The following is a 25,164-nucleotide window of genomic DNA, read 5'->3' on the forward strand; positions in this document are numbered from 1 at the left end:
GTTTTTTTTGGACCCTGCAGAGACACTACTTTGTTAATCAGGGAAAGAACGCAACCAGTGACTTCATTGCACTCTTACACATTGGTAGCTATCAAACCTCTTTACAATGTGTGGAATCAACTCTCTATATCACTACTTTTTGGGCCCCTGTTAGGAGAAGTGGAAGAGCAGGGTCTATTGTAGTCAAACATGAGGAGGGCTTCAACAATGAACTAAAAATGACATAACAAAAAACAACTTGGGTCCTGTTCACACTGGTGTCATTGCTTACATCTTTTACAAGAGTAATGACGTATATGATGGATCGGTTATTACCTATTTTGTAATGGCTCTTGATGGACTGTATTAATTTATATTGGCTACGTCTTATTTACATTTTTTTACTGAAAAGAATACAAGACAATCTATAAACACTTATACAGAACCATCTACAAACTGGAAAAAATGAAAAACATTTTTTGCAAAAAAGGAAAAGTTAAGTAAATAAAACCTGATGTTAAACAATGGAAACCACAATTGCAACTTGGAACTTCTGGGCTCCAATGCAAAATCCTTATCATGGCTCTACACCTATGGCAGATGGACTGCTCAGGCTTCAGGGTCCGGGTATGAGTCCTACCTCTGCACCCCCTACAGCTACCCCCGATGGATAAAATATAACAGAGGAGACTTACCAGAAAGGAGCAAAAGAAGATAAAGGAAACAAAGTAGACATATGCCAAGTCAGTCCCACAACGTTCATTCTCATTGTGTCCGGAGAGCGCACTAGTGTCTGGTTCGCAGCCCTTATCGCCAAGGCATGATAACATGATCTCCTGCCAGGCTTCACCTGTGGCACTCCTACCATCAAAATAACAGTTAACAGCGTTAAATACAGGTTTCTGAAATCAGTGTCAGCCAACTATATTCATTTACTATTATTCATTTACCATCCTCCACTTCTCTGTGCATTCTTTCTCCAGAAGTTGAGGTGATGAAGAAGAAACTAAAGTGAATATTGGAGCACATGGATAATTTCTAGTATCTGTTTCTATGGTGATTTAGTCAAGGGGATTTTGTTCACTTTTGAACACCATATTACACTTTATATACAGATATAAAAAGTTTTGTAACTTTGTAAATACATTGCATTACTTATCTTGACTGATCCTTAGTTACAGGCTGTATGATATTCCAGAACTGCATTCACAATTCTGCTGGTTGTTATTGGAAACAGTCAGTCAGAACAGTGGGAGGCTTCGTTTTTTCTCCTTTGTCACATTACACGGTGCCTGGTATAAGGAATTATCTTCCTAGAATGCAAAACCACAGAGCAAGCTCTGTGCAGACGTTTATCTAGCAAGGAATGCTGGGAGATTTCAGTTTTGAAGCCTGCAGAATTGTCAATGCTGCACTGGTCTATAATACATACTGTTACTGAGGATCAGCAGAAGATAAGTAGTGTCAATTATGTACACCATCATTTTTGTGTCCTGAATCCCGTCAGTAGGTGTATATGTATACACGTATAAGTGTAGATTTGTATTCTGAGGATTGCTTCCTTCCAGCGTAGTGTCAGATAACCAACTTTATACATACCCTTAAAATAGCACTGGATAGTTAATAGAATTTACACAGAAAACTACTTTAATAGAAGATGGGCACTTTATGAATCCCAACATTGCTTTAAAGAGTGTTCCCCCCTCCGACTTGAAATCGGTATATTCTGTTTTACCCAATGCGACAGTTAAGATCCAGTTCACACAACGTTTTTTAGTCACTGATTTTGACATGGAAACTGCATTGGAATCAATGCCAAAAAATGCCCCAATCCTCCCTCCAGTTTGAGCCATTTTTTCCGGCAATGCGACAATTAAGACCCAGATCACACAACGTTTTTTGGCACTGATTTTGACGTGGAAACTGCATTGGAATAAGTACCAAAAATTCCTCAATTCTCCCTCCAGTTAAAGAAATTTTTTTCTGGGGCGGTTTTTGTCCACTTGCGGAAAAAAGAAGCTTGCCCTATCTTGGAGCAGTTTCCGATTCTGAACCTCCATTCAAATTAATGGAAGGTGGTAAAAATGACACGGTTTTCGACACACTTCGTTAGCAAAAAAACACCCACGGAGTTTGCATTTACTAAATTCATAAGTCCAACTAGAAAAATAAATGCGTCAAAATACATCTAATAAAAGTGTAAAAAAAAAGCATATAAAAATGCTTGCATTTCAAAATCTGAAAGGAATTTTGCGTCCGATTTTTTTCTGTTCCAATAAGTTTAGTGGCTATTTTTATTTTACAATGTCAAATCAAAGAAATAGTAACAACAATAATCTCATGTAAAATTCTAGCAATACTAACCTGAAGAGCAGCATAAGGGAACTGAGGAAACTCCTGAAGTTGTTGTGTCTGTTGATATGGCTGTCCTCTTCTAGACGGATGTTTCCAAACACCTAAGTACACAAGACTCATAACTATTTATCAGTCGTAACTTGTAATCAGATAAACTTTATAATGAGGTTGTAGGTTGCAGCCTGTGAAAAGTTGTAATCTATAACAAGGAATGCATTTCACTTAAAGGCTATAGAAACCATTGAAAATTATTATTATTATTTTTTTTTAAATAAAATAGTGTGAGACTGTTTTGGGTAACTTTGTAACGTATTTTTATTAAAAATATGTTTTAGTATTTCAGATACAGCTGCTATGTATCCTGTATACAAAGCAGTTGAATCGTGTGCTGAAACCTGAATCCGTCAGGTCAGCGAGACTGACAAATTCAGTGATAGCGGGTCCTGCGTGTCTCCGACACAAACACATATATCTAAATGGCATAGAGATCTGAACAGACAATTTTTTTAGAGACCAGTTGTTAGGAGAATTCTCTATCTCTCTTAAAGGGGTTTTCCCATCAGGGACATTTATGACATATCCGCAGGATATGTCATAAATGTCAGATAGATGCAGGTCTCACCTCTGAGACCCGCACCTACTTCTAGAACGGGGCCCCCTAAACCCCGTTCTCCCTCTCTGCGCTCCGGCTGACTCGTGTGATTTCCGACCAAAGAAAAACCGTAGCACGCTGAGCTATGCTGTTTCCGTAAGTCCCATAGAACTGAATAGTAGTTATGGAAACAGCGTAGCTCGCATGCTACGCTGCTTCCGGAACTGCATTTCACTACTATGGGAGTTACTGAAACAGCGTAGCTCAGCGAGCTACGCTGTTTTCGTAAGTCCCAACCATATAGTCAGGAAGTGGCCGGGAGGCAGCGGGAGCAGAAAAAGGAAGAACATGGTTTAGGAGACCCCATTATAGAGATAGGTGCGGGTCCCAGAGGTGGGACCCGCATCTATCTGACATTTATGACATATCCTGTGGATTGATCATATCAAATGTTCCTGATGGGAAAACCCCTTTAAGTCTTTTTCTTGTACTAATCATCAAGAATTATATTATAAAATATACTATAGATGATATCTCACACCATATAAACTTTCCAGAATATACGGTAATGCATTCCCTCAATGTTGGAGAAGTTATAACTATTTAGGACATATACTTCGCATATTTTGGGAATGTCCTTTATTATTAACCTTCTGGCAATCAATTAGCGCACTATTAATTGAGATTACAACTCAAAATATAAACCTCACGCCGGAAATTAGGTTACTACGGCTTGGGATTGATGTTATTCCCAAACAATTCCAAATTGTAATATGTCATATTTTAATATCTGCCACATCAGCTGTAGCGTTCAGATGGAAAACATGTAACGTCCCGACCATCACAGACATCATTAAAAAAGTCAATACAAATGATCAATATGAATATGTTTAAGACATGACCGGTTCTGTAAAGATTGGATGTGCTGGAATAACACTGTATATGCTGTAACACACTTTCTAGTGGATGTTCACACATTGTCTGTTGTATGCAAGGACAAATCCTTTTTTCTTTATGATGACCTGTATATGTTCTTCGCAACATCTCTTTTATTTATCTTTCTTTTATTATCCATATTATTTTGATTTACATTTTTTAAAAATGTTAAAACTCATAGGAAGTAACTATGTAATTATTATTTGAGACTTTAATAATATACTTCTACCTGCGAGTAGAACTGTTCATATAGATTTTCTGATGTCTCAACTGTTTGAAGTGTAGCTAAACGTTTGACAAACTTCTGACATGTCACTGAGACCCCCACCAATCGCTAGAACGAAGCAGCTGAAGCGCCCGTGTGAGCGCTCAGCCGTTTGCGTCTGTTCGGCTTTTTCCGGAAAGCCGATGTATCGGAGTACGGGCTCATAGACTTTCTATTGAAAGTGCTTCAGCTTCTTCGTTCTAGTGATTGGTGGTGGTCTCAGTGCTCGGACCCCCACCAATATAATCTTCTGACATGTCACTATGACCTGTCAGAAGTTTGTCAAACGTTTAGCTACACTTTAATAAAGACATATAGAAACAGAAAAAAAATAAAATTGTCTTTAAAGGTATACATAGGCTTTAAGGTCTCATCCACATGGCAAAGCCTGTACAGCGGCACATAGTGTCGCTTTAGTTTCATATTACCAAGACACAGCACTCTGGACTGTATAGTGCTTCCATATGGCATCATATTCTGCCCTAGAAGCAATGAATACCTTCGTAATACTGCATGCAATGGTACATGCTACAGTTTTTTCTCACGGATTCTGTATTAATCCATAAGAAAAGAAACTTACATACAAAATCAAAGGCACCCGGAGGTACAATATAGGCACACAGATTTCTGAGGGTTCCGTATTATATATTACAACATAAACCTGTAATAAGATCATGTGCATGAGGCTTAAAAAGGACGTGAGACTGGATAATAAACTCACCTGCATCCCGATAATAGCATAGATGAAGAACAGCATTGCAATCAAGAGACAAACATAGGGAAGAGCCTGAAGAGAAGACATAAAATGATTACCGTATATTAACATGAACATGGTTAAGATTACTCTATAGTAAAGTCAGAGGCGGAACTTGAAGCTCATGTGCCATTTACAATACTGGTGTCTTATGTGCACAATGCAAGGGCCCAAAAATGACTGCTTCCTCTGCACCCCCTGAGTATAGTATGCTTTTTATACTTCTGCTGTTAGGCTACATTTAGATGAGCGTAGCTAAATTCGGACACGAAAAACAGTTTTTCACGTCCAAGGTGCACCTGTGCGGAACGCGTTGTCACAGATTCCCCATAGACTAGAGTTTATGGAGGGATGCGTGACACGCAGGAAAATAGGACATGTCCTATTTTTTCACAGACCTTTTACACGCTCCGTTGAAACAACGGTCGTGTGAACGGCCCCGTTGAAATACATGAGTCCGTGTGGTGCCGTTGTTTTAACGGCCGGCACACGGACAAGATACATGCTTGTCTGAAAGAGCCCTTACAGACTGTTCACAATTTTGATTGTGAACTTGAAAAAGAAAATTGACCCACAGTAGACTGTTAGCATAAGTAGACTGTTAGCATAATAATACATGACATCAATTACACCGATTTTTAGAAAATGTTGACATGAGAATAACGGTGAGAAACCACATAGTGTGAGGACAGGAGGAAACGGAGATTCCAGGTTTATGTGATTTGAAAAGAAAATTCTCACACATGCAGTGTGACTCATCGAATATCCCTCACAACACAAAGTAATTGTATTATTTTCTTTGGTCAGTCTTTGTTTTATAGCTTTAGCTATCACACTTTACATTTCACAGTCACAATTATAAATTAAGCTTTATCGTCTTATCTTCTAAAGTGCAATGATTCCTAAATTATAAGTGGTCAATGAGTTGTAGTCCTCAAGTTCCCTTGGTGAAATAGTAGATATTTTGAAAGTATTAGGGGAGGGCCTAGTCTATTGCTAAATACAATTATGCCTTGAGGAATTAAAGCGAAAAGAGAAAGGTGCTGACCAGCAACAGGATGGAGATAAATACTATTTAAGTAGGTCATGAACCTGCCCATGAGGAATCTGGACCCAGGGCAAAGAAGAACATTCTGGAGAAACATTATCCACCTGGAGTCCAAATTGACAAGAACAATTGTAAGTAAAAAATCCTATTACTAAATCCTAAATGATGAGATGTTAGTGTTAGACAATCAAAATAAATCACATAATATACTTAAAGAGATACAAAGTTATTATGCACATTTAACAATTTAAGAAAAAATATTATTTATTACCTTGAAAGACTGCACAAAAGTCCATAATAATATTCGGATTGTGTAACCCTGACGGAGAAGCTTAATAAGTCGCGCAGCTCGGAAAAGCTTCAGGAAACTCATATTGAAGCTGCTTGTGTTCACCAACTAGATGGGTCAAAAATAAAGACATTTTCTTTATGCATAAGATAATCTGTTTATTAATCAGTATATAATTGGCCAATTATTAACTGCTTCCTACATCATTCTGGACATGTACATTGTAGAGGAAAGATGTGTCTTTATATGAGGCTGGGTTCACACATAGTGTAATTTGTATGTAGATCTTCATAAACAACAATGTACAGCAGAATGTACGTTAATAGGGCTTTAAGGCTAAGTTCACACTAGCGTTACTATCAGTTTACCTCTCGTCCGTCAGAGGGGGAGAGGATCGATACATTAAACGGAAAGCAACGGTTCCGTTAGAATTACCATTGATTTCAATGGTAATTATTTTGTATCAGTTGCCTTCCACTTGCTTTCGTTCGCTAGGTTTCCATTTTTTTTGAACAGAAACAAAAGTGCAGTCTGCAGAACTTTTGTTTCCGTTCAAAAAAAATCCTAGTGATAGGAGACAAACGGAAAGCAATGGACACAAAAGAATTACCATTGAAATCAATGGTAATTCTAACAGAACCGTTGCTTTCCATTTAATGTATCGATCCTCTCCTCATCTGATGGAAGAGAGGTGAACGTATAGTAACGCTAGTGTGAAAGAAGCCTAACAAACGTTATTCCCAATCAGCATAAAATAATCTTCAATGAATTCAGAGCATACTATGAATTTTCAAATTAGAAGCATGCCCTATCTGTTGCAATGGGTGAAATCTGGGGGCATCCACATAATGCAGATTATGCCATGGATTTTGGTGCAGACTTTCAGAATAATTCCCAGTGTACATTTTACGCAGTGTGTGAATTTAGTCTAAGGGTTCATGTACATACCATTGCTGCACGCATGGAGCTTGTACAGCAGCACATGGTATCCATATTACTGACCCATAAACAATCTATGTGCCGCCATATGGTGTCTCCCTGAGGCACCGTATTCTCCTCTAGAAGCATTCTTCTACCAAATGGCATACAATGGAATATTTGAGTCTGCATATAAAATCAGAGGCACATTAAGGTACAGTATTGGCCAATAGCAGGCTATGGGCATTAGATTATGGCTCTGTAATACAGTTGTCTAAATAAAAAGATTTGTCTGGGAAAGCTGCATAACGACACTTGTAGGAGTTATAATAGTGGCCATAATGGTGGTCACCCAACCCTCTCAGAAAATGAAATTTTTAATAACTTGACACATAACGACATCTCGAGGACCTATATCTGGAGGTGATATTTAGTTTTTTACTGTTTCGTAAACCGAGTGACAGAAAGGCACGGGCTGCTGAGCACACACTTGAAGGTGTTAGTAAGAGTGGCTATTAATTAAAACTCTGTTTATTAATCAGCTCCTGGGGATGGAAAATTAGCATCAAACAATAAAGATCTAATGTCTATATTACTCGGATTCATCTCTTACACACGAGTGCTCTTTATTGTAGCTAAGAAGACGGTTAATTAATTGCACTTAATTGTAGAATTAAATAACATTCAACTTTATCAGTAAAAAGGATTTCTTTTAGGTTTACAACACATTGTCATTTTCAGCCGCCATTTAACCCCAGATGGAACATTAATGGCAATTTCACACTGAGTTTTTTTGGGGCTGATTTTTACGTGGAAACCGCGTCAGAGGACTCACATTGTAGTGTATCTTGAAAAAAAATAAAGGTTGCATGGTAAAACTTAAAGGCTATGTAAACTTTTGAACACTTTTTTTTTTTTAATATAACAATGTATCATGGCATTTAAAAAAATAAAAAAATTAGTTTTTTTTAAATTAAAAATAAATGTTAACTTTTTGAGATACAGCTTCTATGTATCCTGGATACATAGAATCTATATTATATGCTCAAACCCAAATCCGTCAGGTCAGCGGGTCATGAATTTAGATGTGATCGACAACCGGTGGATCCTGTGTGACAGAGACACCCAGGACCTGCTGTCACGGAGGTATTTTATCATAGAAGCACTCCTTTAATACACACAAGCTCTATATAGACTCCATGCACACAGATTTACTTTGTACATGTGGTCTAAATTTACTTGGAGCTCTATAAACAAACCTACAATTAGCCAACCAGCATTGTAGATTACTGTTCATTTTAACAATACATGTAGCATCAAACTATAGATAATACTAGAAGATATCAGTCATTACTCACCTTACTGTCCGTAAGAATAATCTCTGTGATGCTGCCAATTACTGTAATAAAGTCAAATATATTCCAGGTGTCTCTGAAATAGTTCTGCGAGAAAATAGAAATCATCTTGCATTACATTAAATTGCTGAATAAATCTAAAATATAACTCTCAGTTGATACAACAAGCCTTGTATCATGTGGACGAGAACCCAATTTAAGAGACAATACATACCAAGAATCCAAAGGCAATGATTTTCAGGATGCACTCCAGAGAAAATAGCATAGTAAAGGCAATGTTCAAATATTTTAATGCAAGTTCGTATGTATATGGAGCTGAGTAATACTGAAAGAAATAGAGAAAACACATTTTGAGAGGCATGTTTAGGTGGTCTAGTGGTGCACTATATATATGAATTTCTCAATTTATGTCACCAATCACCATTGTATCTGCTCATTAGTATCCTTATGAACTGCTGCATTTTTGATCAACTTTTGGCTCAAAAATCTGTAAACGCCCCCATTGAAGTATATTGTGTATCCAAATATGTGGTGATTTGTACAGAGGCACAAGTATGTTCTTGTCGTGTGCATTTATGCCTCTTTTGAAACATCACATGATTTTACTTGCCTTGGCAGCAGCTGACTGGCACTGGCTGCAAAAGTTACGTTTACTGTACACCAATATCCCTTAGTCTTTTTCAGTGTAAGTTTTAGCCCCAGAAATCAGCACATTAAAGAAACCATGGCACTTCAGCTCATCACAGGATCTTACAAGAAAGCATGGGACCCCCAATAGCAAAACTCAGAAGTCCCCACCCAGGACCAATTTCAGTAGAAGTAGAGTTTCTGCACTACTTTTTGTCTCCTAGCAATCTGCATTCAAATTTTTACTGACCCTTCTACTTTCCCACTTCATAGTGAAATATGATCAGTAAATGCGCCTCAACTGATGCCCCCCAGCTACCATGGTTGCTACCTTAGTTGTTACACCCATAAAATTACAATGTACTATCTGAGATTTTGAATAAGACTGCATAAAAATTTTAAGAATTATATGTGAAAAAGGAAAAAGTAATGCTAGATCTGTGTTAAGAACCAAGTTTTTGGTTTTTGGAAATAATTGGCTGTACCCCTTCAAAACGTATTAAGTAGGGCAATATTTGCCGTTTCTATGTGACAGCATCCTCCGGGAGAGATTAGCATATGCAAATATACAAGCTGAGACAGCTGAGTCAGGTAGAAGGGAATGTGTGATTACTTTTCATATACATATATTTTTGGAAAGAAGAGTAAATGATAATGAGCCTTCTATTACTGCTATGGAAGGACTAGACACGTCATCACACGTATGAGGTTAACATATAATCACATTCCTATTCTTACCTTCATCATAAGCACCACAGTGTTTAGGGCAATCATAGCCATGATGGTGTATTCAAATGATGGAGAGACTACAAAATGCCAAACGCGGTACTGGAAGGTGTGTCGATTCTGTGGCATGTAGCGGGTGAGAGGCTTGGCACTTATAGCAAAGTCTATACAGGCTCTCTACGAAACAAGGTCACACATTTATCAACATACAGAAATAATTTATTTACTCATTTAGTTTTATTCAACAGTCTATACAGAAGCCATAGCGTTAAGTACATCACTACAATATGACTTACATAGCATCTGTGATATCTTCAATGCCCTCAAATGCATCTTTTGGTCCACAATGTATCTAATTATATAATTATACCGACAAGAGCTTTTGGCCAGTCAGGCCTATGGATTTTCTTTAAATATCGATTATTCAACCAGATTTGTTCTGCTTACACTAGCGTCAAGGGTTCAATTTCTGAAGGATCCATGAAGGATCTATTATTAATGGATCAAAACGTCTAACAGATCCCATTGACTTTAATGTGATTAATCAGGTTACATTTATTTTTTCATAGGTAAAACATTCCCGGAAAGGAATGTAACTCATGCCAACTGATGGCACAAAAATCGTACGGAAGTCAAAGATGACGCGAACAGTAACATAGTACGGTATACATCACTTTTTTTTTTACATTTAGCTGTAAAATAAAAGGTTTAATAAGCAGACAATTTTTATTTTTTATTTTTTTTGCAAATAACCTTTCACTAATAACTTCTAATTCCAATATCCAAAAACAGCACCATACCTGACTAGGGATTGTAGTGAAGCTCAGCTCCATTGAAGTAAATGGTGGTGAGCTGCAATACCACACTTGTGGACAGGTGTTGCGCTGTTTTTGGAAGAAAGCAGCCATGTTTTTCTACACCTGGACATCCCCTGTAAGGCAAAACTTATTTAATGCATTATGCCTTAGTGACGTATCTGTGGGGGTGGTGGAGATGCATGACACAGTAAATCACTCTTTGGTGCACTTTGTATCCCTGTGTCATGCACCTCCTCCTCAGGCATAACAAAGTTTATCAGTCTTGCTCAGAGTGCTCCATTAAGGATCTTACAATATCAAAGTTATTATTCCAAGTAGACTTAAAAAAAAACTACTTTGAAGGATATTATACTATGGAAAATATATCCAGTTTTAAAAACGATATAATAAAACTCTTGATATTTTGGCTATAAGACAAAATCAAAAGTCATTGATGAAATTCCAATTAATATAGTCCGGTCAATCAGTTGACTATGGGAGTGGCAACATCTGGTTGGGCTTCTGGTTATAGGCAACACTGCAATAAAGTGCATAACAGGGAAAGGTCTATGTATTTAAGCAATACAAATGTATCACAAAATAGCAACCTAAATGTATATATAAAGAAAAGAAATAAATCTGATACCAAAAATTCTCTTCACTAATTTACTGCAAATCTCAAACATGGTGAAATGATTCTATTATTTCTAATTACAATATGTAAATATATCTATACATCCACTTGTTTAATACTCATGAGATTTCTTCAAAATATTTTTTGTAGAGATATAGAAGCGCTTATACGTAGCTCTGAGTTGAAAACTTTCCATGTTGTATTACCATGGGGTTTCAGTCCTTTTTGAATTATGAAATGACATTAATTAGAATAAAGGATTAGTATTCTAATCCCTTAACGCCTCTGTATTTTTGGAAACATAAAGAACTTTTAAAATAAATCTGTAAAAATTAAGTTTTGTTGTAGAAATCAGCTCTAAAAACACATGGGCTAATAATGTAAACTAGATAAATCTCACCTCGTTCTTTTCAAGCCGACATTCCTCCATCATCTTATCTCCTTGTTCCTGAAAAGTGATGATAATAAGAGCCACAAATATATTGACGAAAAAGAAAGGGAAGACTACAAAGTAGACAACATAGAAAATGGACATCTCCATGCGGTTGCTACGAATTGGGCCCCGATCTTCTTCAGTCACATCCACAGAATGCTGCAGAACTCTAGTGACAAAAAGGAAGAAAACATATCCCTTAGAAGTGTGGTTCCTCATCAGCGTGGAATATTCATAATGAGCTTTTTATGAAAAATACTCACTGAGGCCAACCCTCCCCTGTGGACACAGTGAAGAGTGTAAGCAGTGCCCATATAATGTTGTCATAGTGGAAATCATGTCTCTTCCACTCTCTCCGTTTTACTTCCATCTTGTTTTTCTCGTGGTCTATATAGCTTCCTCTAAAGGAGAAAAAACATAAGCAGTTGTCATGTATTCACTTGTATATACTATAGAGAACTAGTCTTTTTTTTTTTTTTTCGTTTTGTAACGTCTTTATATATATCTTTTCTACTTCTTTGGACCACCATTATCCTTGCCTGTGGTTCATGCATCTTATCATTCATGAATGTGAACTTCTGCTAGTGACCACATTTCTAGACATCTTTCAATATACATTACTGTCTCCAGATTCTGACCTGTCTTCTGGCTACTGCCACACTGCTTGTTATTCCATCTGTAACCCTGAGAAGAAACCTTGATGGCCATAACTTGTGGTTTCCCTGCAGCAAAGCCCAACAAATCCTTGCTAAGGATCCTTGGTTCAGACCAAAGAAGTAATAAGACATTGTGACCCTTCTTGCCACAGCAAATCTATGTTGGAAAGAAGGATCCACTGCTTTTTATTACATTCCACATCAGTCACCATTGTGTAAAACCACAATTTCATCCTTCTACACACCATTTTTAAGCTCCCTGCATATCTAAAGACTCTATTTATATAACTGTATACTAGAGGTTGTCTATCAGAGGCTACTTATACTCCTGACAGACCACTACCCATAACTTTACCATTTTTAACAGTGGATCATTTATATATTCATATGTTAATATAGCTTTATAGAAATAGAAATATGACTTTTATATTTTATTCCATTAGATTTCTATTTTTCTTTAAGCCCATACATATGACTATACTGCAGATTCATATACTGTAGATTCATAATACAGCGCCCATAGTCTGCCATGTTATCATACCGTACCTCTGTCTGTCTCCGATTTTATAAATTGTGCCATGATCCATTACATGTCTTATTACAGAGGTAATCTCTCCCACGATCATTACTACTGGGAGAGAATATGGTGCCGCGTGGAGGCACCATATGGCGGCACACGTAGTGCCAAGGTACTCTGTGTGCTGCCTACAGGGTCCGTGTGTGAGACCTTTCCATGGGCATTAGCCCTCATGCTGATAAGTTATTATTAAATATATATTGCAAATCAAATTGAAATTATATTTCTAGGCTCATCCATATTTGTAACTACTGTATGTAGTTTTTATACCTGGTTACCTATTAGCAAGCATGTAACATCTAGAAGCCTGATTTTCCATAAGGTTAAGTACAGATCTGTTACTTATGACTATAAAAATGTAATCTTTGGCTCCACTCCTGTGTTTAACTTTGCAACATGAATACTGTCTATGCTCTGCCCTTGTCATGATGTGCAGTAGACAGACAGTAATAGAATGATCCATTAATGTTAGAATTATGTATATGAATTTCCTGGTGCATTACTAGTTGCATTGAAGACGAGGAACATACCCCTAGAGACACATTAATTCTCAAGACGTACATGCATTCTTTCTCGGTATCCTTTGAGCTGTCTGTGCAATAGAAGAACTTGCCCTTGAAGAGTTGAACAGCGATGACGGCGAATATAAACATGAAGAGTTTGTACACGATGAGGATATTAAAGACATTCTTCAAAGAGTTAACCACACAATCAAACACTGCCTGGGGAGAAGATCACACATTCAGTTTTCTCATGCAATAGTAAAAGAAAGCTCATAATAAGCACCACTAAAGTGTAGATATTATATGCGATTGTAAACTAATATAGATACAAAATACAGAAAATAAGCCCTTCAGTTGTCTTCTCTGATGTCACGTTTTAAATGCTGTATTTAGCCTTTTCTTATTTTGATCTATTTCTTAGAAAGCTGTGTGACAATCAATCTGGCTGCCTCGACAGACATAGTGACTTTGGAGACCTGATGACATGGTCCATTAAAGAGGATCTATCACTAGTTTAATAATTCCCTATCTCCTATCTAATAGGCGCTATGATGCTGATAACTACAGTGTAATATTTTTTTCAAAAACGTTTATTTGCATAATTTCTAAATATTCTAATTTGGCTCTAATAGCCAAATAGGAGGTGTCTCTTTCTTTTCACTCTGGGCGGTGTAATGTTTTCTGTATGACGCTGTCCACTCAGCATCATATAGTTCTCCTCTTCCCAGCCCAGCAACACAGCGTGATCATATAGTATACAGCTTCCATTCCTGACTGTGTTTTCAACTGGTGATATCTCCAGTTGTGTCACAGCTAGCCTTGTCTAGTATAGCCTCATTTGAATGTATACATATATATATATATATATATATATATATATATATATATATATATATATAGTGTCAGCAGTCATCTCATTATTATAACAGTGCAGGATTACAATGAAAGGTAAAAACTCTATTATAAAGCTGTAGGCTAATAACCCAGGACCCCACCACTGATAATAAGTGATAAGCATGCCCACAACACTCCCCCCATAGATGTCAATAGGTCATTTCTAACTGTTGCAGCAGCTAAGGCAAGTTGGTCAAGCCCAGACAATTCTCTAAACTTCCTGCAAATAATCAACTTGAGAAACTCAAAAGTCAGCCTCTCCTTCCCTGGAATGGCTATTTACAGACTATAAATTAGATGTAATCTTAGGTAATTGAGATAAGACTTAACGAGTAATTGTTGATTTAGTTGAATTCTCAAAATAAGTTGTCATGTGTGTGTTCAAATGAGTAATAACATTGTTTCTGGCCATTAAATGATCTAATTGTCAGTTTTCCCTGAATGGCGTTACACAGCAGTAATGAGCAGTGTTTCTGTCAAACCAGCACTGTGATGTGGTAGCAGAACACTTACTAGAAGCAGCAGTGTCTCTGTGTGTCTCTCTGCCTCTGTCTCTCTGCAGCAGCAACCTCCTCCCCTCCCCTACATAGACATCTAAGGGGAGAAGCTGTAACCTGATCTCTCGCTGAGGCTAATAATCCATCATCATCACTGCCTCACTGAAGACAGATTTTACCAGTGAATTAAAACTGAGTGCTCATTGCATTAGGGAAGGGGAAGGGGAAAAAGGCAATTGATAAGTAGCGAAAGAGGCATTTTTTTGTAATAAGATATATTTAAAAAAAAAGCTTATCTAGCTTTGTATTATTGATTTTTGACCATTTTTTAAAGACGGTCACTCTTTAAAGTTTTTTCCTTATTTTTATTTATCATACAGTATACTGTGTATCAATTCCAGATTCATATAAAAAAAAACAGATAATGTACAAGCCACCATAAAAGGGGTCACCTACAGTCCTGATAATAGCTTCCTGTGCCTACAGGATTTAAAGTATGCCAGTCTACTTTTCAAGCACAGATACTGTGGCACGCTGATCACTGGAAAAGATTCCCATTTAAAGTAATCTATCCTAGGGCACAAGCTGTGGCCTGGCTTTGAAGCTGTAAGACTTTGATAAGTAATTCCTCAAATCCTTTTGTTGTGATAGCTCTCTATCTTTTTACCTTCAGCTTTGGGAGACGCTTGATGGTTTTGAGCGGACGCAGCACTCGGAGAACACGCAGAGACTTAATTGTTTTGATGTCCCGGCCTTTGTTAGTCCTAAGAGATACACCACAAGTAAATTACAAACAATGGAAAGTAAAGAATTAAATCAGTTCTCCTCTCACATGATAAATCCAAACATGATGACTGCCAGAAACATCGACATCAGACACAATGCAATGACAAAGTCTACATTGCTCCTGTTACACAGAAAGGACAAGCAGCATGAAATGTACTATTGTTTGGATATAATACAGAGAAAAACCTGTAGGCTTTGCTCTGCTTTAACCCCTTGATGACGAACCATTTTTCGATTTTTAATTTTCGGTTTTCCTTTCCGTCCCCCAAAAGCCATAACTTTTAAATTTTTCCATCGACATAGCTGTATGAGGGATTGTTTTTTGTGGAACAAGTTGTAGTATGTGATACAGGGGCGTAGCTGGGGGGGGGGCATGGCATGTGCTCCGGGTGCAACTAGGAGGGAAGTAAGGGGGGGAGCCGGGGGGGATGGGAATAGTTGTCAACAGTCCAGAATTTGCCGGGACTGTCCTGAATTTACAGAAACTGTCCCGGAAAATTACTGTTCCGGACGTGTCATGGCAACTGCCATAATCAATTGTGTCTGCATCCTCAGGATGCAGATACATTTGAATATTATGCCAGTGTAGGAAACTATCTGCTTCCTGCTCTGCCATTCACTGCTCCTAGAAAAGAATCCCCGGCCAGAACGTTGCCAACACTCTGGCCGGGTATTCCGCTCCTAGAGGGAGCCCCTAATGTTCCTGTCCATATATGGACAGGGACATCAGGGGCTCCTTCTGGAGCATAATGCTTGGTCAGAACGTTCTGGCAGGGGATTCCGCTCCTAGAGGTAGCCCCTGATGTCACTATCCATATATGGACAGTGACGTCAGGGGCTCCTTCAAGAGAAGAATTCCCGGCAAGAGCTTCGGCAATACTCTGGCTGGGGATTCCGCTTCTAGAGGGAGCCCCAATGGCGCTACCTACAGGGAGGGGGGTGTAGAGCTATCTACAGGGAGGGTGTGTGGCACTATCTACAGGGGGAGTGTGGCAATTATAAGGGGTCTGTGTCTACTAGGGGGGATTGTGGCAATCTTCAAGGGGGACTGTGTGGCACTATATAAAGGGGGGCTGTGGGGCACTATTTACAAGGGGGGTGTCACTATCTACAAGGGGGGTGAATGGCACTATCTACAGAGGAAGCTGTTCATTATTTCACCATATAATCTCATTAGCCTCAGTTATACAATCTATTTTAGTAAGGCACTGATCTCTTTAATTTATATTCTTTTAATTTATTGTTATGTTAACTACCTTATACAACTATATTGCTTGTAAAATGTTCAAATGGTTTTATGCTTGAGTTGAATAAAAAAATGTGACCAAAAAATTACACCTCATTGATTGGTAGAGAAACCAAACATGGGAAGTTGGAAGGAGATGTCAGAAAAGACGTTGGGAGGGTCGCCAAAATGAATAGGTGCAGGAGAACCTAGCTATGCCTCTGATTTGATGCACTATATCATGTACTGGGAAACAGATTTTTCTTTTATTGTGTGGTGGAATGGGAAAAAACAGTGATTCCTCCATTGTTTTTTTAGTTTTGTTTTTTTGGAAGATTCACCGCATGATAAAAACGACATGTTAACTTTAATTTGTGGGTCAATATGATTACAGCGATACCAAATTTATGTATATGTTTTTTTATGGAGTGCTACTTTTACAAAGAAAAAACTAGATGTTCAACAAAAATTTGTTTTGTGTAGCCATATTCTGAGAGCCATACTTATTTTTTCTGTCGATGCAGCTGTATGAGGGCTTATTGTGGGGCACATATAGTTTTTATTGGCACCAGTTTTGCGTCTATACGACTTTTTGATCACTTTTTTTTCAATTATTTTTTTGGGGAAGCTAAGGTGACCAAAAAATAGAAATTCTGGTATTTTCATCCAGCAGTATTTAATAATGTTATATTGTAATAGTTCAACCTTTTTTTTTGCAAAATCGATCATTTGATTGCTGGTACAATACACTGCAATAACTATGTATTTCAGTGTATTATCATTTTCAATAGAAGCAGAGGGATGGCAGACCTGGGGACCTTCATTAGGCACAAGGCTGCCATGACAACCATCGGCAACACGCAGCCGCATCCTGGGGGGAAATTTTCTAACAGCTTAGATGCCGCGGACGTTATTGACTGTGGCTTCTAAGTGGGTAAATGGCCCGGCAATTGCAGTGAAGTCTCGGCTGTAAAAGATATGTCTTATGTTCGGTAAAGAGTTAAACTATCACATAGTTTTTGACAAAGTGGGAATATGTGTTTCCTAGGATTACAATGACATAACAGAAGCACAAAACCTGACAATGCTTGTCTAGAATGTTGTATGTTGACATGAATGGGTTCATTTTTCACAACACAAGCTTATATTTACCCCAGGACATTCCTGTGCATTCCAAGAAATGAGAAGAAATGGGGGACAGAAAGTGAGAGAAGGCACTAGTTGAGAATTGCTCAAGTTGAAAATTGCCACAATTACATTTAAGATCTATAATAACAACAGCCTATTGGGGTTTTAGTACTTACGCCAAAGCAAAAGCCACTAGGGCCCCCACTACTACCACGAAATCCAAAATATTCCAAAGGTCCCGGAAATACGAACCGTCATGTAGAATTAAACCTTGATCTATCATCTACAAAGAAGGAAAATGTTTAAAAAGTTGGTAACAGTCATTACAGAAAATACGTTTTTCTCACTAAAGCTACTGAGTAGCACTGTGGCTCAATGGTTAGCACTGTTACCTTGCATCCCTACAGTCCTGGGTTCCAACCTGACAAATTTCAACATCTTCACACAGTTTGCATGTAAGGCTGGACACAGTCTTGCCCCAAGGCTCAACATGATAGCTGCCAAATGGACAGTCTTCTTTTGACTGTGCACTGTCAGCCTACCTCAACAATACCCAGCGTTCTTATTTAAAATTCACACGCGCCATTCCCTCCACACATTTGTAGTCCTCAATTCAGGGCCAGCTCGCCACAATAAGCACAAAGGGGAAGGACCCCAATAGTTGGTGGGCGTGTTAGTTAAATTCCAAAAATATTTTTGCCTGCCGGCAAAGAGAGCCCTGTTTTCCAACTATCAAACGAAAATAACAAAGTATTTATTACATTTGGAACAAAGACAGACTACATGAAATTTAAAGGTTAAAATCCATTGCTGACTACGATCAGCTCAGTGCAAGGTATAGAGATAGGTCTTTGAGGATTGAAGTGCTATCGGATGCAGAACGTAACACTCAACCCACAGTTAAATTATAAAGAGTCAGCAGGACCAGTATTAAAATTGAGGTTAAAGCCCCCCCGACATGTTTCGCTACGATGTATCGGGGCCAATGATACCCCTGAAGACGCTACATCGTAGCGAAACATGTCGGGGGGGGGCTTCCACCTCAATTTTAATACTGGTCCTGCTGACTCTTTATAATTTAACTGTGGGTTGAGTGTTACGTTCTGCATCCGATAGCACTTCAATCCTCAAAGACCTATCTCTATACCTTGCACTGAGCTAACTTTTAAATTTCATGTAGTCTGTCTTTGTTGCAAATTTAATAAATACTTTGTTATTTTCGTTTGATAGTTGGAAAACAGGGCTCTCTTTGCCGGTAGGCAAAAATATTTTTTGAAGCTCGCCACAATAGCACATATCTTTTTCTGGGCTGCCTACTCTTGAACCTCTTTTTGTGGCTCCATCCCTAATCTCTCTATGCATTAGGCCATGTTCACACTTTCAGGATTTGATGAGGATTTGGGCATGGATTCTGTGCCTAAAACCTCATCAATTCCACTGATATTCCGCACCTAATGCTAGTAAATAGGGTACTTTATACTGCTATCACATGTAGTAGAAAAAATAATAATTGCGGAATGACCGCGCTGCAGATTTCAAAATCAGTAACATGTTTATTATTTGTGTGGATTCCACAAGGAAGAGTAGCGGATTAGCCCCGTTGAACTACAATAGGACTAATTTTCATGCAAATCTTTTGGCATATCCGCAGCAGTAATTTTTCTTTTTCAGATTCTAAACATGTGAGCATACAGTAGATTTATTGGTTACTGTGGGCTCCGGTTACACAGTAAAAGTCTGTTCCTCTATGGCAGGCACTGAATCCTCACCAATGCGCTAAAGGGAAGAACCCTTGCCAGCACCTACAGTATTATTAGCAGCATGGACACAACATCCAATTTTTTTATACAAAGAAATTGTAGCCCTCCTCTCTTTACCTCAATGGTGCCTTAGGTGGTTGTCTACTTGTCCTGGCACTATGGGGCTATTTAAGCAACAGAAAGTACTTAAATATATCACCTTCTGTCTTGAAAGGCCCCATACAATTTGTATGTTAAGATTATTATTATTTTGTAGCTCTTTATATATTTGTTCCTACTTGATATATAACATTAAAGGGAACCTCTCACTAGTTTTTATGGCACTAAACCACCAGCATGTTGTTTTACTGCTGAGGTTTAGAATCCTGCCTCTCTCTAAACTATTCGCTTCGAATTTTCTCTAAAAAGAAGGTAAAATACAGCCTGCGCCGTATGGAAAATACTAGAGAGTAGTCCTGAGTCAATTCTGGTGTACCAGCCTTGGCTTCATATGAGCACTGAGCATGTGCAAGATACCGTTGGACTTATCTCAAGACTCTCCTCTCGAAGTGTACATATATCAAACGCTGCATTATAACTTAATTTTAGACAAAATGATAAAACAAACAGTTTTCAGAGGGCATGTCTAGGACACTAAGCTCAAGCAGGTTGATGACATGCTGCTAGCTTAGTGCCCTAAAATCTTGTGACAGGTTCCCTTTAAAAGGTTAGTATTGGTACTGTAACCAACAGACAATTGCAAAATCTGGCCTTTTGGAAGGTAAATATTTTGTGAACTTTTAAGTCAACACTCCCTGATCTGATTTCTAACAGAGAATATCTTTGCTGCTTAGATAAATTGTATGGATTGTATTGCACAAATCCATTGGAAAACTTTATTTGACATTTACACGTTGGTAGCCAGCTATGTAAAAAGTACTTGCAAGTTTCTTACTTTAATAACCATTTCAAAGGTGAAGACTCCGGTGAAAACATAATCAAAGTAACGAAGAACCTGTATAGAAACAATCGGTAACATGAACAAAGTTGAAATATTCAGAACTAAAAAAATAAGTAAATGATAATATAAATAGAGTGGCGTTAGTAAGTAGCGGGGAACACAAATAGACTACAAATGCAAACTAACTTACCTTGTTGTGATCAGAGTTGGTCAATACGGGGTCTTCAGCTGCTAAAGCTATACTGCTAGCAGCAATTACAAGTAAGATGCTCATCTCAAAATATCGCAAGTTCACAATATAATGACAAACTTTTCTTATCCTAAAGATAAAAATAGGTGTTTGGAAATGAGAACACTGATTTGCACTTGTAAGAGTGTCTTTCAATTTACACACAATCCCCCAAAACTGGTGATTTAGAAACTTACAGTTAGGAGATACATTTGTCCGCCTCCCACCCCAGCCCCTCACCAAGCATTGGTATGTTCTTGTTTATTAAGAGAATGCCAAATGTAAGCTACAGACGTACGGGTTGGTGGAGCTGAAGATAAGCATTGAACTGTATGGTAAAATGACTTTGGGGGACTCTAAAACTTTTTCCTTTCTTTTCACTGTCCTCTCTTCTTCATCCTCAAGTTCCTCTTCATCCTTTTCTTGTTCCTGCGATACAAGCGAAACCTCTCCATCCCTTCCGTCATTCACTGTAGCAAGAAAAACATCAATGATTAATGTCTGGAGACAATATTAATGCAGATAGATCAGCGGAGGGTATATTTAACAGTAAATGGAGTAAAAATGTCATAGGACAACACAGACAGCTAGACGAGTCCTCACTCTGTACCACGGTGCAGTCGGAGGGCATTCCAGCATCAGGTAGGGTGATCACTGTGCTCTCTGTGATTCTCTCAGTGCTGCTAGACACATCAGCCAGACTACAGCTGGTAGGATTGGGACTTTCCTCTTGACTTCGCAGACTGCCCAGTAAAGCCTGCTCACTGCAATCCATGTCTGGGGGGCTGCCATTTTTCCCATGGCTTAGTTCCTGCAAAGGAGCAGTGTTGGGACCAGTACTCTCACATCTAACAGTCCTGTCATTACTTCCACACCAAACAAATGGTGTGAAGTGGCAAAAAGAGAAAACAATGTTGAGGTTGAGAATACTGATGGGTGAATAAAATGTGATGTGATAAAAAGATATAATAATGCAAGAAAGTATCTGGGTAGTGCAAAGTTGTAGATTGTACTATTTAATTATGTAAGTCCAAGGCAGTAGAATGTCTACAGACAAGGTCAAGAAAAAAAGATAGATGGTGGCACTACTCAAGATGTAAGGGTGTACACATTGCTAAAATTAAGAATGTTTAGAATCATTTTAGGAGACAGTGGACTGTGCCCACTGTACAGTCCTCCCAACCGGAGTTCCGCCTCTGCAGGACTTCTGAAGAGCACATGCAGTCAATCAGTGTCTCTCCTTCAGTAGCACTCATTGTAGGAGAGCTGCTAACTGACATAACTGTTCATCATGAAGTGTTGAACCACATCCTCAGAAGCAGCCTTCAGCAGCCCTGCACTACAGTTCATATATGCATCTTATAGACGTCCTCATTTAAGGTGCTTTTGTCTCATGTCACTTATGTAACTTTAAACAAGTATTCCACTTTGGACAATCCCTACATGTTACAAGGGTGTCTTTACAATAAACCGATTACAAAGTGACCCCCAGTGATAAGCTGTTATTTGTGGGGAAACCTGGCATTAAGTGTTTAATTTACCTGCAGCGCCACCACAGGGGAAATTAAGCATTACACAGTGCCCAATCAAGTCAATGTGTAGTCTGTGTAATGCAGGACAGCATAGGTAGTTCAGAGCGAGAGACACTCTGTAACCTCCGGCCAAGAGATTAGCTCTATAAACTTCAGAATTCTCTAATAGGGTATATGAAAATGGATTTTGTAAACTTAACAACCCCTTTAATGTCCATCTAAAATAATTTCATAGAATTCACACTATAGGAATGGGTAAAGTCAAAAATATTATATCTTCTCAATATTTGTTGAGCAATATGTATAAGCTTAAATGTAAAAATATGTCCTACAAGAAACAAGAACGTTTGTGGCTATTTATGTAAATGTTTACACAATTAAACATAAAACCGATTAAAGAAGATCCAATGAATATCAATATCATGTATGAGAACTAGAGGACTGCTGTGGATGCAATTCTCTAATATTTATATTTGAAATTCATCCAGAGTCCAACAAATATTCACTACGGAATTGAAATAAAATTACAAGTAGCTCAATGTACCTCTCTTCACAGTGTCTTGTACAGCTGTTGGATAGATCGTCTTCAGATCCTTGCACTTCCTTTGCTTCCCCGTTGCTTTTTTCTTCAGTATGTATTTTTGCATCCCCGATAATTACTTTGTCAAGACCACCTTCACGACTAGCTGTGGTGCTGTTAGGTGTACTCGAGGTTTCTCGACCCTCAGTTCTAACTTTTTTGTGGCGGCTTCTTCTCTGGCTCTGCCTCCTCTTAAGAGCATCTTCAGGAGTTGTACCATTTTGTTCTGCATTTTCAGCATTCCCATGCTTAGATTTCTGTTTCCAGTTTTCCCTGAGATTTTTGTTAGATGGACTTTCTTCACCATTAATGTGGCTCTCAGTGGGATTAGTTCCCAGTTTTTCCTCTGGTCCATCTACTTTTTCTGCTGCTGATTCTTCTAACGCTTTTGTCTTTCGGTATATACTAGAATGGGGGTTCAGAGCTGCTAACTCTTCATTCTGAAGGGCTTCCTGACTGGACATCTGAATATGTCTCCTTAGCTGGCTTGTTCGTTGCTCCCAAATGGACATTGTATGCCGTTTTCTGCGTTCCTTCCTAGTATAAGAATTAAGAAACTATTCACTAGAGTTATCTGGAAATGTTATTGTAATATTACACAAAAAAAATGTATGCCAATAAGTTCGGAATCACTTCAAAAGAATATATTTAGCTAATTATACAGCATCAAACTAAATAATTCCTATCACAAGATGACTACTTCATTATACCTAGGTATATTCCTGTTTTTTTCATGTATTGGTAACATTTTCATGATATTGCATAGTACCAATTCAGGTCAGTGGGCTTTGTCCTTCAGAGTAGGAGTTGCTCTTTTGCAGCTGTCCCCCACAATGGCTAATAAAGGGGGTCATGAGCAGGGAACTCCCCTCTAATTGGGTATTTGGACAGGGGAGAATAAACACCAATGTATATCTAAAGTTATCAAAGGAGAAAGTTCACTTTATGTTAGACTAGCTAGTTTTATTGAATCTTCACCAAAAGACCACCTCTTTGAGAAGATCAACCCTTTGTCTAGACTAGATTTTCTGTGACATATTTTAAGTTTCATCATATACTATGCATACTGGATATCTTCTTTGAAAGGACCAATTCTTTAACAGACCATTTATGAATGCTATTTTGGGTGGTTATCTCAAAGAGATTTCACTGTAACATTAAAAATGAATCTAATAAGATAGGCAGGTAATTTTTGCATTTGATCTCAGGGTCCCATATGTTTCCAATTACTGGTTAGACTTAAACTAAACATTATGTTATTCTCTAAATGTTTAGGTAATGCATTCTATCAAACTAGTAATTACTAATGTTACTGATAAGGCTCTGTGTCATTATATGATTTTTATTGTGACTTAACCATTCCATAAGGTTCCTACAGTCATCAACCATTCGCTTTAGCAGAAAAAACCTATGAAATTACCACTAAGCCCACATACCGGTTAACATTTTTATTTCATTTTCTTTGCTATAAATCTACTTTAAAGGCTATGTATACTTCTAAACTGCCATTTGTTTTTATTGTTTATTTGCTTCCTAACTGCAAAATTAAGCAACTTTCTAAATAGTCTTCATTAAGAATTTTCTACCATTTGGCTAATGTAGAGTTTGTGTAACTCCTGCAGGCAGCTGGTCTCCTGCAAATTCAAACTCAAATCCATCAGTCCACTGCTTCTGATGGCTGACTCAACTGCTTTCCCACCTCCTTTCTCTCAGTGTAAGAGATAGCAGCAGCGAGTGGGAGGAGGTTGTACACAGCAGATCAGTGTGTGGAGAGGAGAAAAGATTCTTAGTGTTCAGGGAGGGCAGATCACACAAGCTGTTAGTATCATAGTGCAGATAGGAAGGAAAGCACACAGGCTATCAAGATTTCTATATATTCTAACCTGCCGTGTACAACCTCTTCCACCTAATACTGAAAGATGGGAGGGAGAAGAGCATTTACGTTAGCCATCGGGAACAGTGGACTGACGGATTTGAGTTAAAATTTGCAGGAGACCAGCTGTTTACAGGAGTTACACAGACTCTACAGTAGCCAAATGGTAGGAAATTTTTAATGAAGACTATTTAGAAAGTTGCTTACGTTTGCATTTAGGAAGTAAATTAACAACATAAAAAATAATTCAGTTCAAAGGTGCGCATAGTCTTTAAC

At 38.1% G+C, this 25,164-nt stretch overlaps 1 protein-coding gene across 1 annotated transcript in view; it reads right to left on the reverse strand.

Moving 5' to 3' along the window:
* The window catches only part of CACNA1E (calcium voltage-gated channel subunit alpha1 E), a 468,864-nt gene that overhangs the window by 34,508 nt on the left and 409,192 nt on the right, over positions 1–25,164 (reverse strand). Inside the window, exons 21-38 of the mRNA XM_075833132.1 lie at positions 22,980–23,552; positions 21,507–21,769; positions 21,202–21,373; positions 20,865–20,994; positions 20,669–20,728; positions 18,151–18,257; positions 17,999–18,010; positions 15,503–15,599; positions 13,503–13,663; positions 11,972–12,109; positions 11,676–11,877; positions 9,857–10,021; positions 8,706–8,816; positions 8,495–8,578; positions 6,201–6,326; positions 4,849–4,914; positions 2,344–2,435; positions 675–840 (exon numbers count right to left, since the gene is read on the reverse strand). Coding sequence (XP_075689247.1) covers positions 675–840; positions 2,344–2,435; positions 4,849–4,914; positions 6,201–6,326; positions 8,495–8,578; positions 8,706–8,816; positions 9,857–10,021; positions 11,676–11,877; positions 11,972–12,109; positions 13,503–13,663; positions 15,503–15,599; positions 17,999–18,010; positions 18,151–18,257; positions 20,669–20,728; positions 20,865–20,994; positions 21,202–21,373; positions 21,507–21,769; positions 22,980–23,552 — 2,725 coding nt within the window. The remainder of the gene's footprint in view (positions 1–674; positions 841–2,343; positions 2,436–4,848; positions 4,915–6,200; positions 6,327–8,494; positions 8,579–8,705; positions 8,817–9,856; positions 10,022–11,675; positions 11,878–11,971; positions 12,110–13,502; positions 13,664–15,502; positions 15,600–17,998; positions 18,011–18,150; positions 18,258–20,668; positions 20,729–20,864; positions 20,995–21,201; positions 21,374–21,506; positions 21,770–22,979; positions 23,553–25,164) is intronic.

The sequence above is a fragment of the Rhinoderma darwinii genome, chromosome 7, assembly GCF_050947455.1.
Source record: "Rhinoderma darwinii isolate aRhiDar2 chromosome 7, aRhiDar2.hap1, whole genome shotgun sequence".
Lineage (NCBI taxonomy): Eukaryota > Metazoa > Chordata > Amphibia > Anura > Rhinodermatidae > Rhinoderma > Rhinoderma darwinii.